Raw genomic sequence first — 19963 nt, 5'->3', positions numbered from 1 at the left:
TACAGGAAAATCCTTCCCCCGGGAAACCCAAAGAGAACGATTGGCGATCATGTTCCGCTTACTGTTAATACACGAATATAAGTAGCGAGTACAAAACCCAGTAGTAATGTAAGTGTATTGTACATGTTTGGTTTTCTGTCGGTTATTTCTCAGGATCACGGGTAAGAAACTATATCATTACTAGCTTTAATATCGTTTAGTTACGCCAGGAGGCAGGAAGGCAGATCCTTAGCTGAATGTATCCTGTTCCTCTAAAAGGCTGCAGATGAAACTTCAGCTGTTTAGTAAATCAAATCCGTGGTATTTTGTCTGCTCCAGTGTCTCTACCAGTGATGGATCCTTTGAACAGTCTGTCCAACTTCGAGTCAGAGATGGAGTCTGATGGACAAGGCTCGTATTCTCTCTTTCCTGCCCTGGACAACATCTCCAGTCTGGCAGGAGCACCTGAGACTCTGGAAACGTGAGTGTGGGATCCATCCTGAGGTTCTTCACTCCTATATGTGTCACAAGACACACAATACACTCAGTATGCCTCCAGAGATCAGAGCATCTATCTCCAGATTCAGGGTGAAAATAATATTTCAGTAAACACTTTCTTCTGGTCAGGATATTGCTGGATCAGAAGTCAAACTCAGGGCTTTAGAAAGTCACACCCCAGGGGAGATGTAGAGGTCTGGTTCTGGGTGTTGAAAGGAAAATAGAAAACCGGGAAGAAAACCAAGACATTGTTGATATATGGGAATATATGGGAATAAACTGGGAATTTACAAAACTACAGGTTCGTCTATAACCCAGAACTTAAATGTAGTTGTGAAAAAAATAATTACTTGAATTCTGCACACAAAATAATGTCAAAAAATGTCCATCTTGGTGAGTATTTATGTGTTACATCAATATAACATTAGTTTATGCTTGAAAAAAATATTCCTTATGCTGCGTGTAAGATATTGTGCAACAAAATTATACTAACAATTACATCAGTCAAAAATAAATGATGTATTAGTTTGCATGGGTCAGCTTAAACTAAATGTTTATATTTTTGTTTGGTTATGATTCAGATTCTATAAAAGTCCTAAAGTTTCTAATTCATTTCCATAAATTCCTGGGAAGTTTCCAACTTGTAATGATCCAATTCCCATAAAAAGATTCTGGAAATTGTACGGCCCTTTGCAACACTACTGGTGAATTTATAATATAAGTGATAATAACATTGTTAAGGTTCCTCCCTGAATATAATAATTATATATATATATTTATTAGACCTCAGTGGGACTGTGACACCATGGAGTTATATATCGGTACGAGATGTACAAAAATGTCGTCGAAGTTCGTACTGTTCTTGGTTCATGCGTAAGCATTTGTCATAAAGATACGATGATACGACAGTTTGACAATAGTTAGGGTAAAGATAATAGAAGAAGGCACACAAGTTAGATGACTAGCTTATAGTTAAATAACTGAACAACTGAGTTGGAATATTAACTAATAATCATTTATCTAATATCACAGACTTTCCAGAAAATACAATGTGCTGTTCTTTAATAATAATAATAATAATAATAATAATAATAATAATAATAAAAGTTTCCTTGGCAATCTGCTGTTGTGTTAAAAGAGAAACTCTTTGGGACACGCTCTAATAGAAAAATACTTTAGGGGGATAAAAGTAACTCCACTCCTTTTATTTTTTATTTATTTATTTTTTTTATTTGAAACACACCCCAAGGGTTTATTTTCTCTTGTATGTTAACAATGCAAGTGGCTCTGATTACTGCTGTATTTATTCATGCTCTATGAGATACTGCTGCTTTAGAGAGATACATGTATAGATGTCCAATTCTGCCTGGCTCTACATGAAAAAGTATTTGCCCACTGCTTGGGAAACTGCCCAAAGCGTTTGTAATGACTGGCAATGAGTCTTTCACATGTCTGTGGATGAATGTTGGATTTAAGCTAGACTTTGACTAGGCCACTTCAGAACCTTAATTTATTTTTTATTTTTTGAGCCATTTAGATGTGGAATCGCTGGTGTGTTTCAGATCATTGTCCTGATACTCAGACATTTAGGCATCCAGACAATCAGGATTATCTGGTAGAGTGCAGAATTCATGATTCTATCAATTATGGCAAGTTGTCCAGGTCCTGAAGCTGCACAACAGCCTCAGACCATTACAGTTCCACCACCATGTTTGGTATGCTCCTTTTATGCTGTGTTAGTTTTACACCAGATGTAACGGCTTGGAGCACTTTTGATAGATTCTGACCATTGCAGATCAGGAACAAACTACAAGAGCTGCAGTTTTGGAGATGCTCTGACAAAGTCGTCTAGACATCACAATTTGGTCCTGGTTAAACTCGCTCAAATCCTTACGCTTAACTGTTTTTCAAGCTTCTAAAGCATCAACTTTGAGGAGAAAATATTCACTCACTGCCTCACATATCCCTTCCACTAACAGGTGCATGCTGAAGATATAATTAGTGTTATTCACTTCACCGATCATAATGTTATAATGTCATAATTTTATGCCTGATCAGTGTGTGTGTGCGTGTGCGTCTTGGCGTCTTGGCGTCTTGGCGTGTGTGTGTGTGTGTGCGCATATGTATATTAGAGAATGTGAGTTTGAGGGTTGAGGTGCTACCTGAAACTATTTGTCTAGATTCTGATTTGCATCACTTTGTCCCTTTTGAAGTGAACCATCAGGAGAAGTTGTGGACAAGCCGAACCTGACATGGCTTGATGCTGCCCAGGTCAGAATTTCTTCATTTATATGTTTACTTATCGATTAACCAAATTTTAATACAAGATACGGATTATTTTGTGGTGTCATGAGTCAGTAATTTTGTTGGTTGATTTAAAACTATCCAGATTGTTCTGGAAGAGGCAGGACGTCCGATGCACATCAAGGAGATCAAGCAGAGGATCATCGATCGGGGACTGGTGCAGTCCAAGTAAGAAAGACTTGTTTGTATTTATAATTTCTTTGAATAAACATTTAATTGAAGGCCGATCTTTAATTGCAGCGCGAAGTCGAGCCTCGAGGCTGTGATGTACCGTGAGGTAAGAAACCATATCTTTCCATTTCATAGTTAAATCACTCCTTCAGGTATCCACGCTCATGATCATCAGTTACGTTACGTTTTGTCAGCATGCACTTTGTCACGTATCATGTAAGGATTGTTCTTTTGTGTATTTCATTCTGATATTCATTGTTTTAATGTTATAGTTCATTGATAAATGTAGCTGTGAGCAGGAAGTAGGATGTAGCTATGTTAATATGATGGAATCAGGGTTCATCAGTCAGGGTACCGTGGTGTCTGGCAGCACGGAGCACTGGCTTCAGTTTCACGCTGTGTTTCAGACACAGAAAGGGAGCAGGCGCTTCAAGAGGATTGAGAACAGAAATGGAGTATTTGCTCTCTTGGTAAGTTTGTGCTGAGCATATCTTTAGATTTTTGAAAGGACATAAAGCCCTGAGACATGTCTTTTTGTTTGGTTTAAGCTTGCATTAGTCTTTCCATTTGTCCAGTCACTGTTTATGTCCATTCTATTTTATTTTCCTAATCACTATTAAATGTCATTTATTTCATCAAATAAAGCCAATCTTTTTACTTTGCTGTCTTTCTTTGTTTGCTCTACTAGTTCACTCTGTGTTCTATCTTTTATATAAATTTTGGATTTGTTTATTTATTTTCCTGCACCTTGCACCCAGACTGATGAGGAGAGGCAGCAGGCTCTGCATGCCTTTTCTGCTCAATCAGCATTCTCAAGCTCGGGTTCCTCTTTGCCCTCGGGTTCCCCTCACGGTCACTCTGAGCACAGGCCAAAAGCCAAAAAGTCTCTCCGTAAGAACCAGAATGAGAAGTACCGCCTGAAGTACCTGCGTCTTCGCAAGGCTGCCCGGGCCATGATCTTTGTGAGTGGAGTTCTCTGATAAACTGAATACTCAAAAATATATCGTTCCTTAATCAGTGAGGGTTAACTCAGGGTTCCCCATACATTTTTCTATGAGGGCCACATGATATTGTTCTTTTATTAATGTGGAGCCGGGTCAGTCTGTAACAGAAAATGACTACCAGTAATGTTGTTGAGATTTTAATGTTTCGCTATATTGTTATGCACCATGCAGACAATTAAGCATTATTTATCAAGAAATGCATAGCCTATTAAAAAAAAGCATTATTGCTATCATAATGACATTATAATAATTAGGCTATGTTAATAACTACTGCTAAGTTCGTACCTGGCGATCTGTGTAAAGCCGCTATGAGACTGTCCATTATTAAAAGCACTATACAAATAAATTTATTTCATTAAATAACTAATTAATCAACCGACTTTTTTAAAATGGATAAAAAATGTAAAATTGTTCTGATCTTTTTCCCCAAAAGAATTTACTAAATTATGAAAATGTGCTAAATGTGTGTAAAAACAAACAGCACCAGTGATTCGCCTCTAGAGGGTGCTCTCGTAATGACAGCAGACCGGAAAAACTATCGTTATGGATTTTTGTCGATAGCCGATAGTTCCAGCAGCTATCGGTGCCTCGACCTCTAGTAATGAGTAAGGGAAATTTTAGTTTAGAAGCCGAGCATTATTATCAAATACGGATATGATATGAGTAAAGCATATATTTAAAATTCTAGTTTAAAAATATATCTCCGACATTGTTATATGAAAAATATAATTGAACATAATGATTCTGCTTATACGTGGGATTTCTTTTATATATTTTTTTTTTATTGTTCACAGGAGAACACAGCACTATCTGATGAGGTCGCCCGCTTGGAGGAGAAGTTTGTTCGGGCAAAAGAAGAGAGGAGGTGTGTAAATTAGACCGAATTCTATGAGAATATACTCAAAGAAACATCGGTGTAAGTCGGCAGCCTCTAAATACGTGTTCTTCCATGAATAATATGATATTTGCTCTTTGTCTTGTCTTAAAGTGGTTTTACCTCTTACTACAGTATGTGTGCTGAATCCAAATCAGAGTGAAATTAATACTTGTGGTGCATCTAGATGTTTGGTTTGATTGGGTTTTACTCTACACATAATAAAAAAATGAACCACTACGTAAAAATCTTGTCTGTGGAAAATCTAGGAAGGGACACAACTGAAAAAGTGGGATGTTTCTTGGACAAAAATACGAGGAAAAAAATTGAAATAAAATAAAATTTAAATAAATAAACGTAAAGGGATTATTCTCATACAAAGAATGGCATTGGGGAAGTTCGAGTGATCACCTTATTGTGATACACAGTAATATTTTTATGTTTGTTTTCTTTGCCAAGGCCCAAACGAAATATGTAGAAAAAATATTTTGAGGGCGAATTGCTCACTTTTTTCACACGCCTGTTTTTCCTGCACCTGTAATAACTGGAACAAATGATCACTGTGTCTCTCTGCAGGTTTTTGCTGAAGACTCTTTTGCAGTACCAGTCACTGACAGAAGTTGAGGTCCTCTCAGCCCCTGGAAGCAGTGCTCACACTCCTGCCGCTTTCAGCTCCGGTACAGCAGGGGGCTCTGTTCTACCCACAGGTCAGAGCCAGAGCTCTGGACCTCCAGGGTCTGATGACAGCTTTCTGAAGAAACCCAAGAAAGAACGAAAGGAAAGAGGGAAGGAGAATGGAAGAGAAGAAGGTATAAGTGGTTTTAGCTGTTATTGGTTAGTTCTTGCATTTGGATAGGTGTCTCAAAATAGAACCCTGCGCTGGACTTGTTTTCTTAATCCTTCTCCCGCCCGAGTTTCCGACCCGCCCGCTCCCGCAAACATTGTCACAGCTTATAAAGATTGTGAAAATGTACACAAACTTTACAATTAACTTACAGAATAATAACAGACTTAAAGCACTAAACTGATCAAATTTAAACCCAAACTAAATAATAACATGTCTATAGTTTACATGGAGAAACGTTTAAAATTCCTCAACACTCATTATATTCAAACTATTCCTCTCAGTGACCAAAAAGATGTCCAAGAAGAGGAAAGTGGCCGAGGGTGGGACACGTAAACTGGTCCAGCCGATCCCATTGGACTCCTCTGGCAGGCCTGTCTTTCCCATTGTATTAGGAGGGCTTACTGTCTACAGCCTGGGTGAGGTAAGTCATCACCTTTTCTCAGTCAATTTTTTATTCCGATTTTTTTTACCTGAATTCTATAGTAGCAGCTGTGATCACGTGTGTGTTTTCAGATCATCACGGACCGACCGCACTTCCACGATGAAAACGCCATTTACCCTGTAGGCTTCTGCAGCACGCGAGTGTTCGCCAGCATGAAGAACCCGGAGCAACAGTGCCTTTATACCTGTCAGATTAAAGATGGCAACCAGGGACCACAGGTCTTACACGCACACAAACAAATCATACATCTGTCTCTATTCAGTAGCTTCAAAATTTAATCTTGCTCATGTGTTGTGTATGGAAAAACTAATAAGTGATGGTGGTGTGAATTCAGTTCGAGATCGTGCCTGAAGATGATCCACAGAACGCCACTGTGGGCTTGTCAGCTCTGAGCTGCCATACAGATCTTCTGAAAGCCATCGCTGCTAAGAGGTAAATTTGTAGCGCACACGCACGGTAAAGAAAATCTGATTTATTACTTCTCAGTTCAAGTAAACAAATCTAATTTAACCACTTTGCTTTTGTATTAAAAGGACAAAAGTGTGTATGTGTTGTTAGTCAGAGCGTTTAGTAAGGTAATGGTTGATTTATACACCTCTTGAATTACACTTCTAGGGTTTTAACACCCTCTATACTACAAGTGGTGGTGGGGTCACGATATTCAGTTCGACTGGTTCCACAAATCCATGGGCCAGAAAATCGGCTGTCCATTTAAACAAAGTTATTTAATAGTTACAAATACTTAAATCTGATTGGACAGGTGGTGTTATTGAGTTTTCTGATTGCAGACCTGGCTGTATATCTCCACGCATATACATTAAAGATACATATGAAGCAGCTGCTCATGCGATTGCGATACGATACAGATAGTTCACTTTTATTTCTTTGATTTACTTTATGGCCCTCTTCTGTCTCCAGGAAGATGCAGCTCTACCTCTGCCATGTTAATCTGTATTCTATGTGAGTCTCAGGACACGCCTCGGTCTCCGTAGTGTTGTTATACATCATATTCTCGTAGCAGCAGCGGGGCTGAAAAAAAATTGCTTGAGAAACATTTTAGTGAGGAGAAATCAATTTTGATATAAAATGTTGGTCATAAATGATTGGTCACCTTCCAGAAGATTAAAAAGTATAGCGCATCTACAAATAATTATATATAAATAAATATTTTTTTAATACAAATGTCAAAAACAGTACATCATGATACAAATGTATACTTTTTTTTTTTTTTTTTTTATCGATGCAAATCGGTGTATCTTACATCCCTATTTTCTAGTAATGCTTATTCACATCAGGTCACATCTCACCACCTTTCCTTTATTCCTTTTCTTTCCACAGAGGCAAGCCCTTGACCAACATCATCCCCACTGGTGATGACTTCTTTGGTTTCTCCGACCCGACCATTCAGAACTTGATTCAGAGCTGTCCTGGAGCTCGCAAGTGTAGCAAGTGAGTAAACACACCTCCATGTTTCAGGGGTCTCCAAAGAGAAATTCTTCCTGAACACATGACCATGTGTAAATCTTGTGTGTGGCTGTGTTTAGTTATCAGTGGGTGCGCTTTGAGGTGTGCCGAACAGGAGAAGGCCAGTCCTCTTACATGCTGTCCGAGGATGACGCGTCTGTGAATTTCGAAGCTTTTCAGCGCCTGTTGCACAGGGAGGACGCCGGGGGCAATCAGGGTCTTCCTATCGACGTGAACAATCCAGGTTAGCCAAATACTAAAACAGTGAGACTTGTCAGGTCAGGAGATTAGTTTGATCATTAGAACCTGATCATATTTATTCAATAATTCATCAAAATTCATTACACAAGGATGGCCTAAATCGTTTTGTAAAACCAGGACTTTTATTTGACTGTGTATGAAAATGTTGATAGGAACATTAATTATTCATATGGTTATTAACATAAACAAATGACTGCCTTCTATTGTACACCGATCAGGCGTTACATTATGACCACCTGCCTAATATTGTGTTGGTCCCCCTTTTGCTGCCAAAACACTTTTGACCTGTTGAGTATTAACTTCTTCAGCAATTTGAGCTACAGGAGCTCGTCTGTTGGATCAGACAACACGGACAAGCCTTCGCTCCCCACGTGCATTAATGACCACTCACTAATTCACCACTGTTCCTTCCTTGGACCACTTTTAAAAGATACTGACCACTGCAGACCAGGAACATCCCACAAGAGCTGCAGTTTTGGAGATGCTCTGACCCAGTCGTCTAGACAGTTTTACTTTGATGATAAAATGTTCACTTGCTGCCTAATAATATCCCACCCACTAACAAGTGCCATGATGAAGAGATAATCAGTGTTATTCACGTTATAATGTTATTCCTGATCTGTGTACATATACTATTGTTATATAGTGATCATTTTCAGATTTTCTTTTAATATTTACATTTTAGCATTATGTTTAAAGGCTCTGCCAAGATTTTCAGTGCTTTTACCTTGTAATCTAAACATTTAATTTTGTCCTACAGTGCAGTACACACAACCCAGCTTGCCTTCACATCAACACTTACTGAGTTCAGCGGCTCTACAGACACCTGCAAGTGGCTCTCTATCCAGCTCCTGACCATATCCCCTGCTACAAGACCTTATTTAACATGTTCAAACTGGAGAATTAAACTAATTTTTCATTTTTCAATTTGTCGTAGTTCTGCTGTCTGCATATATATATATATACACATTATATAGACAAAAGTCTTTGGACACCGGTCTGTAAGACTTGTTATATGAACATCCCATTCCACATTTAGTCTCAAATTGCGTTCAGTCTTCTCTGAAGATGTTTCACTAGACTTTGGAGATTTGTGTTCATTCAGTCATAAGGGTGTTAGTGAAGTCAGGTACTTATGTAGGTGAGGTGAGGAGGCCTGGGGTGCAGTCAGGGGTTCAATTCATCCCAAAGGTGTGTAGTTGGGTTGAGGTCAGAGCTCAATAGCAGGCCAAGATCTTTCACTTTAACCTATTTAACCATATCTTCATGGAGCTGGCTTTGTGTCATGCTGGAAGAGGGTTGTGTCTCCATGTTCAAGTGAAGGAAATATTCAATTCTACCACATCCTGCACAGTTGTGTACCTCCAAGTTTGTGGTAACAGTTTGGGAAAGAAGCACACATTTCTGGAAAAGTCTGGTGCCCCAATACTTTTGTCCATATAGTGTACATGGTTGAAAGTTCAGAAGGTCAGCAGTAATCAACCTCATAATTTACTATTAAACAGTGTTTTGTAAAAGTTGGTTTCCTGTTTTGTGTGGGTATATACTTTTAATCCTTTCGATCATTTGTTAAAATTTTACATCTTCTAAATTTTCGAGGCGGAACAGAATGCGTTCAAAGATCAGATTCATTCCTGAAGCCTTTTTTTTTTTTTTAACAGAATGCAGTTTCATGTTTTTGAGTTTGTGTCATATTAAGTTTTCATTCAGACTGGATCAAGTTTCAGGATATACAGTACTCAAATAAAGTCTTTCAAAACAACTACTAAACAAAAGAAAATCATTTTAGTAGTAATATTCCCATACATTTCTTTTCCAGTAAAAATAAGTGTTACAGAAAAAAAAGTTCTGAAAGACTGTATATGGAGGTGCTTCAGTCAGACAGAAATTCAGTTTATTAATTGTAACTTTATTTTGGAAACTAATTTATATAATTTAACAGGAATTCTCTCATCAACCACAAGAGGGCGCTGCTACTATATGTATGTGTATGTACAGTGAGGAAAATAAGTATGTTAACACCTTGCTATTTTGCTATAAGTTCTCCCACTTAGAAACCATCGAGGGGTCTGAAATTGTTATCGTAGGTGCATGTCCACTGTGAGAGACATAATCTAAAAAAAAAAAAAAATCCAGAAATCACAATATATGATTTTTAAACTATTTATTTGTATGATACAGCTGCACCTCCACAAGGCTGGAAAGGGCTACGGGAAAATTGCCAAGCAGCTTGGTGAAAAAAGGTCCACTGTTGGAGCAATCATTAGAAAATGGAAGAAGCTAAACATGTCTGTCACTCTCCCTCGGACTGGGGCTCCATGCAAGATCTCACCTCGTGGGGTCTCAATGATCCTAAGGAAGGTGAGAAATCAGCCCAGAACTACAAGGGAGGAGCTGGTCAATGACCTGAAAAGAGCTGGGACCACCGTTTCCAAGGTTACTGTTGGTAATACACTAATACGTCATGGTTTGAAATCATGCATGGCATGGAAGGTTCCCCTGCTCAAACCAGCACATGCCCAGGCACGTCTTAAGTTTGCCAATTACCATTTGGATAATCCAGAGGAGTCATGGGAGAAAGTCATGTGGTCAGATGAGACCAAAATAGAACTTTTGGGTCATAATTCCACTAAACGTGTTTGGAGGAAGAAGAATGATGAGTACCATCCCAAGAACACCATCCCTACTGTGAAGCATGGGGGTGGTAGCATCATGCTTTGGGGGTGTTTTTCTGCACATGGGACAGGGCGACTGCACTGTATTAAGGAAAGGATGACCGGGGCCATGTATTGTGAGATTTTGGGGAACAACCTCCTTCCATCAGTTAGAGCATTAAAGATGGGTCGAGGCTGGGTCTTCCAACATGACAATGACCCGAAGCACACAGCCAGGATAACCAAGGAGTGGCTCTGTAAGAAGCATATCAAGGTTCTGGCGTGGCCTAGCCAGTCTCCAGACCTAAACCCAATAGAGAATCTTTGGAGGGAGCTCAAGCTCCGTGTTTCTCAGCGACAGGCCAGAAACCTGACTGATCTAGAGAAGATCTGTGTGGAGGAGTGGGCCAAAATCCCTCCTGCAGTGTGTGCAAACCTAGTGAAAAACTACAGGAAACGTTTGACCTCTGTAATTGCAAACAAATGCTACTGTACAAAATATTAACATTGACTTTCTCAGGTGTTCAAATACTTATTTGCAGCTTTATCATACAAATAAATAGTTAAAAAATCATATATTGTGATTTCTGGATTTATTTATTTTTTTATTATGTCTCTCACAGTGGACATGCTCCTACGATGACAATTTCAGACCCCTCCATGATTTCTAAGTGGGAGAACTTGCAAAATAGCAGGGTGTTCAAATACTTATTTTCCTCATTGTATGTAATATATATATATATATATATATATATATATATATATATATATATATATATATATATATATATATACATACACATACACATATACACACACACACACACACACACACACACACACACACACACACACACACACAGTGTGTAGAGATTTAATCATAGAGTCTTTGAACAGAAAATGCTGATTCCATCTTCCTCCTGCTCTAATTGTCACCAGAATGTAACATCATGTATCACATATTGGGTGTCAGATAATATAAAAAATTCTTGTAATTGAATTATGAATCGAATGCAAACGGTTTCCTTGACCGCATTCATTTCTGACTATGTCTTAAGGGCTTGGCTTGAAAAGGATAAGATACTGGGTTTGGATGTGGAGAAGACCAGCATGCCTACAGGAAACGATAATGACCTGCTTAAACATGCACACAATGCACTTAATGAAGGGAGGAGTAGACATCCTGAGATCTGCAGCAGGTGTGAGACGAGGGGGGTTCGGCCGCCCTGATGTGTGAGTGCTTTTTAGGAGGACTTCACTTCCCACATTTCCTCACGGACGGGTGGTAACAGGAAGGCAATAGTCATTTCCACCCATTGCTGGTCTGTAAGGGGACAAAAGTCACCAGTGCAGTCATATGCAGGAGTCTATGTTCTCATTTAACTGATTCACTTTCTCCACTACACTTGTATTGTTCAGGTTAAACTTAAAACAGAAGCTTTAATATTGGGTTAGATAGAGATTAGATAGAGATTTTACCAATTTTACATGACTTTTAAATTCAGATGCCAATTATAACCTGTGTAAGAATGTTTATAAAGCTTATAAGCTGACAGAATTTTGAAGCAAACAATTGCAAGAAAGCTAACAATAATGCAGTCTAAATAGCTAAAACATTGCCTAGTTACATTTTGTTTGAGTTTGTTTAACATTTTGTTTACAGTGTTTAACAACACTGTAGAAAACCTGCTATTTTATTTGTTGAACCGATCTAAGAGGATCTAGCTACTTTTCTCCAGGAATCCTGGTTGCCTTTTCCTTATGCTGATCATATTGGAATTATAAAGGAAGTAAATTTTTTCATTAGAATAGAAAAATGTAAATGTACTCAATAAAGCTTAGAACTAAGAGGAATTTTGTGTAATGAAATATGTGGAATTCATATTTAAATACTTATGTAGGCTTCTAAGGTCCATAAATGTGCTTATAGTGACCATGAGTCATGTAATACACACACTCTTTGTTTGGTACTGTAGGTAGATGCACTTTATTTGCAAACCATCCCGCCTGCAAAGACCAGCAGAGAGGAAGAAGATGACACGAAAAGATGAGAAACTGGTGATATTTCCGAAAGAAAACCACCGTACAAAAAAAAAAAAAAATCCAGATCAATATATACAGCATATTTACAAAAATGCTATTTACATCCAAGTATAAAAAAATCATACATCTCTTACAGCTGCAACATGACAGGCAATATAAAATACAAGAGTCATAATCTCTAGAACTTGTGGCACTCTTCTGACAGCCTTGACAACCTCTTTGCTTTTTCATTCAATTAGTGGTGGGAATTAGCTCTTCCTCGCATTGTTCTATACGGTGAAGGAAAACGCAGAGGTGTTCCAAAACATACCCGCGTGCACGGCTGTGTGGGGTTCGCCTTCCACGTTTACAATCATGCATACACACGCACAGCACTCACACAAACGCAGATGTGTAGAAATACAGATGGCACTTGTGTAAACACACATCAAATACAGTTAAATAACCATGAATCAAAAATGAGAGTCACAGGCCTTAAAAAGATCTCTGTCCCCTTTTGACCTTTCTACCATTTACATACTGGTCCTGACAGCAGCAACGTCCGCAGCTCCATGCCTGGAATGCATATGCTTTCCTAGACAGAGATTTCACTCCTTCTGACCTTTTGTTTTTAGGGTTACGGGCCAATGTTCTGCAGCAGGAGGCTGCTTTAGAGTGATCAGGGGTAGTGCATTTTCCTGAAGGTCAGGACAAGGTCACACTTCCACTTCCTGGTTGTCAGAGTAGTGGAAGCGATTCAGTTTCTCGCGCTCGCGGTTGCAGATGTCGATTTTAGGCACCAGGTTGGCTTTGAGAACAGCGGACGGATCTGGTTTCTGATTGGGCGGTGGAACCTGTGTGTTCGGGAGGGTCAGCTCGATCTCCTCCAGCTGCAGCATTGGTCGAGCAGAACTACACAATATGGTTTGTGGCTGAGTTTGTCCAGGGCCGAGAAGTGCTGTGGTGTGTTCTACATTGCGAATGAGAGTGCAGACATGACGCTGGTTGTTGATAGCGGCATCTGTGGGGATGGCGCTCGGCTGCTGCTTGGAACGCTGGCGGCGGTGCAGACGGGACAGGAGGAGAGCGCAGACAGAGCAGCCGACGGCTACCAACACGGCTAACGCACCCAATAACACCATGTACACACTGAACATTCCACTCGTTGTGTCTGATGATAGATAGATAGATAGATAGATAGATAGAAAGAAAGAAAGAAAATAAGATATATTATTAATGTTATGCAAAATCACGGTGCATTTTAAAAGTCCGCTGATCCACATCAGTGGTTAAGCCTCTAACCTTGACAATGTGGCCCATGACACAAATCCTTCAGGCTCATGCACTCATTTCCAAAGTAATTCTCCGGACAGGCACACATGTAGCCACTCTCCGTGCTGTGACATGGCACCCCCTTCTGACAGGGGTTGGGATTACATGGATCTAACATCATCTGCAAAACAAACAAACGAACAAACAATTCCATGTAACACTATAAAAACTGGAATTAAAAACAAGACAGATTACAGATTACGCACACTATGTACATACTTCACAATACATTCCGGTATATCCTGGTGGACAATTGCAAACTATGCTTCCTTCATCCTTCTGCTCTTCACACTGTCCTCCGTTTAGACAGGGGGTGCTGTCACACATTCCCACTGCTGTCTGGCAGTGTTTTCCAGTGAAACCCGGAAGGCACACACAGTGTGAGTCCTGTAATTGGCAGAACATTGCTTGTGAGGTACACATACGCAATAATATTGGCTGAGTTGATATTATAGTTTGATAGGAATATCCTGCTTTATTAACGTATACTCCTACATCGATCTGAGGATTCTGCCAGAGGAATCCTTTAGAACACTAGATCTCATTCATTAGTCACGTTTTTCACCAAATAACTGAGGAACTCTATATGTATTACTACTAGATAATTCAACTGTGATTTTTTTAGTTTATGGACTGTACTGTAGTTCCATTAGTTTTTTTAGTACTTGATCCAATAAAGGTCCACTGAAGATCCAGTGGAGGTAGTAGTTCAGTGTTTAAGGCTCTAGGTTACTAATCAGAAGGTTGGGGTTCAAGCCCCAGCACCTCCAAACTGTTGGGCCCTTGAGCAAGGCCCTTAACCCTCTCTGCTCCAGGTGCTCTGCTGACCTTGCACTCTGACCCTAGCTTCATAAAAAGTTGGGATATGCAATGAAAGAATTTGACTGTGCTATAAAATTTCTGTGACAATAAAGGTACATACTTATTTTTCAGTGGACCAGTAACTACTGAGGTGGAGTTAGCAACACAAAATGCTACTGCTTGGACAGTGGGAGCCTCATAACATGACCTTACACACTATTTTAACCTCTACGTAGCTACAAAGTGATTACTGGAATACATTTTATATCAAAGACAGTGGTTTATCTCGTCACACTGCAGGAACCATTGGTAGAATTTCTATAGCTTTTAAAACCACCGTCTATAGAAATATTAACAATGGTTCCTGTAGTGTGATGAGAACAAGAACAAGTTTAAAAAACTTTTATTTTTATTACTTTTTTAAATAGAACAAACACAGCAGTTCTTAGTTCCTCAAAAACTTGCTATGTGGGAATGTGTCTTTTGACGACTTAAAAGTGAGCAGTGACTGTACCTCACAGCGCCCTCCGTTCAGACACGAGTCCTGGCAGCTGCTGTTTTCTGTTGAGTTGATGATATTTTGCACAATCAGTAGACAGTAGTGTACAGACGTACAGACACACATTCAATGATCTGATGATTTTTTTTATTACTTTATTGCAAGAGATTATGCAGCATTTTAAAAATGAAATGGTAACATTCTTATAGAAAGCAGGGGCGGTCGAGTTTAAACAATGGTGAAAACAGCATCTAGCACTTTTATAAATTAACATGCCAAATAGTTCAGCATTTATTAAATACACATGTTTCAAAATCAGATTATGATAATTAGATAATTAGATTATGCGGACCATCCTATACAAAGTACTGTAAATGATAAGATATTCAACTGTTTTAAATTTTTTGTTTATTATTATGTATATTATTCTGAAATTGTTCTATAGTTTGTACACACAATCAATTAAACTGTACTGTTGACAATTAGAATAAGTCCCCATGTGAAGTGTGTGAAAGCCGTGAAATTCACAATCACCTTGGTTTTTCTTTAAAATGATATATACTGAGTTTAAAAAAAATTTGTACTGTAAAGAAAATATGGGTTTATGAGATTTGCAAATCATTGCATTCTGTGTTTATTTACATTTCACTCAGTGTCCCAGCTTTATTCAAATTGGGGATGTAAACTGGCGTTACAATGGAAAAATATTGTATTATTTCTGAACAAACATTTAAAAATAAAGCTTACAGACGGTACTGTCTGAGCTGCTGTTTTGATCAGAACCTTCTTACCAAACAGATTACAGAATTTAATTATATTAAAACATCTATCAAATGATATTATATTATTAGATTCTTAATTAAAGGTAAATTACAGTATGTAAAACCACTACTCACTCGTGTCACAGTTTGTCCCCACCCATCCAGGAAAACAGTCACACAGATATCCTCCAATCAGGTTTCGGCAGGAGCGAGAATTAATACAGATGCCTGTCTCGCACTCGTTCATGTCTGAGAAGGAAAAGAAAAAAAGGCAAAGTAGGTTAGATATAAATATAAGCATAAGCCTGAGCCACACTTCCTGTTTTATAATGATAAATGAATTATAAAGATATATTTGATATTATAGAACAAACTCCGTTTTTTTGCAAAATATTGATAAATAAGATCACTGTAGCTGATCAAAGGTTTTACCTCCAGGTGAAAGACAAATTACTTTCAAAGTGTTGATGCTGGCGGAGGTGTTATGAGGTGTCACTTTGACACACGACCTCATCTAAGTGTATGATACACTCCGGAGGGAACGTGAACGTGGGCTTCGAGAGGCAACGGTGTGAAAGAGGTTCTTTTATGAGTGAATGTGCCGTAGTTTGCACACAGTCTGATCTACCCAAACACTGTGATTCCTCCCGCTTTAATAATTAAACAGTTTGCATAGTGAGCCATGAATGAGTCTGATCCAGGTTAATATAGAGAGCTATTAACTGTATATATTAACGTGGATCAAAATCATCTGGGAGAGAGCTGACACAGAAACGCTGGTGTCGTGGGAAAATAATCGAGTGCTTAAGTAAATACATATAAAAATATTAATATATTTTTATTTTTCTACTTTGTACATAGATTTATATCCTAGCAGAAAGCAGATTGAATTTATTATATTTAGATTACATGTAAATATGTATTTGTTGTTATTAATAATTATTAATTAAAAGATTAAATAATTTATTTTTATAAAAACGTGTTCCAAAACGTATAAAAAAAAAAATACAAATAAGATAATGTAATAAAATATAATAAGTATGATGATACTTATAATAATATGCTGAAAAAAATATATATACTATTTTATACATATTAATAAAATACCAAAAATATCAATAAACCATATTTTTTATTAAACATTATTTGGTTCACATAAAGCAGAGAGAAAGATCAGTACTGCTCATGATCATTTTTCATTACCGCCCTTTATTCTAATAAATGAACTTAATTCTATTCAGTATTGCCTAATAGAACTACGTTTCAATAACTGAGTTAATCGCTAGCCAATGGCAACATTGTCATCAGTGTCTCGATATCAGGAGCATCAAACATGTCAGATAATATAACCAGGAAATAACAAGCGATTTTCACACACTATGATCTGTGTTTATTTTACAGCTCAATAGATGCAGGCACTTTGGTCTGGTCCCAGAGTGCTAAACTATCTCTGGTGCTTCTTATTATTGATTGCCACAGCAAGGAACACATGGGGACAGGTAAGGACAGTTGAGGACAGGTATGAACAGGCTTAGACAAGAACAAGCAGGTAGTGGAGAGCTCAGACTGGTAAAAAAGGGGCGGCACAGGCATGTACAGGCAGGTATGGCTAATTATAGAGAGCGGATAGCCGGTACGATAAGTACGAGTATGTTTATATGTGTTTTGTGTGTGTGTGTTTGTGTCGTGTTTTACCTATCTGGCAGGTCTTGCCAGTCCAGCCTGGTGGGCAGACACATTGGAAACCCTGGGCGGACTCTAGGCATGTAGCCCCACGGCCGCATGGATGGGAGTCGCAGTGTAGTATAGCTACATAGAACAAAACAGTCAGAAAAAAAAATCTAATCATAAAAATAAATAAATTCAAAGAACCTGGTTTATAAAGTATGTCGTTTAACCCAGGCAAATTATACTCAGTCAACTGTAACTTCCTTCCAAGTGATAATTATATTAATATATATTTAGGATATTGCTCAGTCCTGCGTAAAGAAACGAATTAGCTATGAATTTGTGTTACTATAAGTGAGTTTGTGTGTGCAAACCCCCTACGTGTGTAACACCTAAATGCAAGCTTATTACACGCATGAGTGGTGTGAGGAAGGTGTGTGCCTGTAAGTGTATCAATGAGCCAGTGTGTGTGGGGGGGTGGGAAGATGATTGTATTATCACTTGTTGCAAAACAAATCTCCCTTCTAGTTTAACACACTTTTGACCTTGTGGAAAATGTGTCTGGTCCTCATAAAGTAAACGGCTTTATCCTTTTGTGTGTGTGTGAAAGCTACAGGTGGAGTTCCAGAATGCAAAACTATTGCTTTTTTAGACTGGATGCCCTTGGATGATCCGGAGGCCTCTGTTTTAACACAGTCTGTAGATTCAGAGCAAATAGTGATAAATCAAACACACAAGGACCGAGTCAAACGGAGAGTGAGAGAGAGAAAAATGAGACAAACAGAGAGATGAAGGCAGAGGAAAGGATTTTGATCATTCTGACTCAACCCTTTGAATCAATCAATTCTAGAAAAAGGACTGAGGGAGAATCAGTGTTTTCACCAGACAGAATTTTTTACATTGTGAGAGATGTGAGATTACAGCATATGGGTTTGTGTATTGCACAACAAACAGCTTGTTTGTGGTGGTTATAAATTCAGTGGAAGCAAATTGGGAAAGGCTTAGAGCAGTTGGCAAGGCAGCACAGTGGTGCAGAGGGTAGTGTTTCCGCCTCACAGCTTCACTTTGATCCCCAGATCGGGTTACTCAATGAGTGCATGTGAGATATTCTTGGGTTTCCTCCCACCTCCCTAAACATGCCAGCAGGTGTATTTGCTAAGCTAAACAGCTCCTAGGTTTTGAACGAGTGTGTGAATGTGTATGTGAATGTTTATATGGTGCCCCTGGCATTCCATTAAGCTGCTTTCTATTCTCAAACATATAATCATATTATATATATATATATATATATATATATATATATATATATATATATATATATATATATATATATATATATATTTGCAGTCAAATGCTCTTTGTAAAGAAATAAATATGCTGAATGAAAACAGTACGTTTATGCATCAGTGTATCGTATACAATTCAGTTGTATGTAGTAAATCTGTAGCTGCCCAATTATGCAGTTTAGAGAAACTAAATACTGCCTGTTTGTAGACCAGAACAACGAAACACAGTTTAACAAATGCGTGTGAAAATCTTGTTAGCTCATTTTAATGCAGTGCACCACTATCACAGTTGATCGGGTTTCATTAATTCAGGAAGGCAAAAAAAGAGGAAGGATGTCGGAAGTCTAATTGTGACTGTGTTTGGATTAACTGAGGCTGATAATGAGCTCTTTTTGTATTTGACCCATCACCAAATGCGTAACAATTTTCGGTCCTTTCTTTCTTTGATAAACAGCAGCGAAGACATTACATCAATGCTTATCCTGCCTGTAAGTCTGCGTGTGTGTTGATTGTCTCCCACATGAAATCAGTGTTATTTTGGTGCAGTTTTGTTTGGGCTCTACAGTGGACATGGAAGCTGCTCCTGATTAGCTCTGATGACAGTACACGCAGGTGCACGTGTGTGTGTGTGTGTGTGCGTGTGCGTGCGTGCTTGCGTGTCCATCTGTATGTGCGAGTTTGTACCAAGTGCACAGGTGGGTCCGGTCCAGCCCTGTGCACACACACAAGTGAACCCTGTCTGGTCTTCTTTACATGTTGCTCCATTCAAACAGGGAGAAGTGAGACATGCATGTTCCACTGAGAGAAAGAGAGAGAGAAAGAGAAAAAGAGAAAATAATTTATTTATTTAAATAAACGTATGCAGACCCGTCATAGTTTTGTGTGTTTTTAGCTCTGCTTTTGAATGCTGTACCTCAGTACTGAGACATTGTTAAAATTGTGTTGGGTTCATTTGATAAGCTTTATGAACTTTTTGGTTTAATCTAAAGTGCATTATGTCAGCGTTCAATCTAATATTCACATGTACAATGCTATTTTTCCTTTACTTTTTTAAATAGTTTTTGTATCCATGACTTGAAAACTTCTTAATGAACCG

General features: G+C 38.5%; 2 protein-coding genes across 2 annotated transcripts in view; one reads left to right on the top strand and one right to left on the bottom strand.

The window, feature by feature from the left end:
- On the top strand, window positions 1-8771 carry tbrg1 (transforming growth factor beta regulator 1). The gene is made up of 15 exons (XM_046863802.1): window positions 1-161; window positions 319-460; window positions 2691-2748; window positions 2867-2949; window positions 3022-3058; window positions 3360-3422; window positions 3711-3914; window positions 4751-4821; window positions 5407-5639; window positions 5959-6098; window positions 6191-6337; window positions 6454-6551; window positions 7458-7568; window positions 7664-7827; window positions 8605-8771. The coding sequence occupies exons 2-15, from the start codon at window positions 333-335 to the stop codon at window positions 8697-8699; spliced, it is 1632 nt and encodes a 543-aa protein (XP_046719758.1). The 5' UTR covers window positions 1-161; window positions 319-332; the 3' UTR covers window positions 8700-8771.
- Window positions 8772-12469: 3698 nt separating this feature from the next.
- The window catches only part of LOC124395837 (protein jagged-1b), a 53525-nt gene continuing 46031 nt past the window's right edge, over window positions 12470-19963 (bottom strand). The window contains 7 exon segments of the mRNA XM_046864710.1: window positions 12470-13691; window positions 13823-13973; window positions 14072-14239; window positions 15168-15214; window positions 16049-16162; window positions 17609-17722; window positions 19552-19665. Coding sequence (XP_046720666.1) covers window positions 13237-13691; window positions 13823-13973; window positions 14072-14239; window positions 15168-15214; window positions 16049-16162; window positions 17609-17722; window positions 19552-19665 — 1163 coding nt within the window. The 3' untranslated portion in view covers window positions 12470-13236.

Source organism: Silurus meridionalis, chromosome 13 (genome assembly GCF_014805685.1).
Source record: "Silurus meridionalis isolate SWU-2019-XX chromosome 13, ASM1480568v1, whole genome shotgun sequence".
NCBI lineage: Eukaryota > Metazoa > Chordata > Actinopteri > Siluriformes > Siluridae > Silurus > Silurus meridionalis.
Note: the sequence above shows the minus strand (reverse complement) of the source record. Positions and strands in the feature narration are given on the sequence as shown.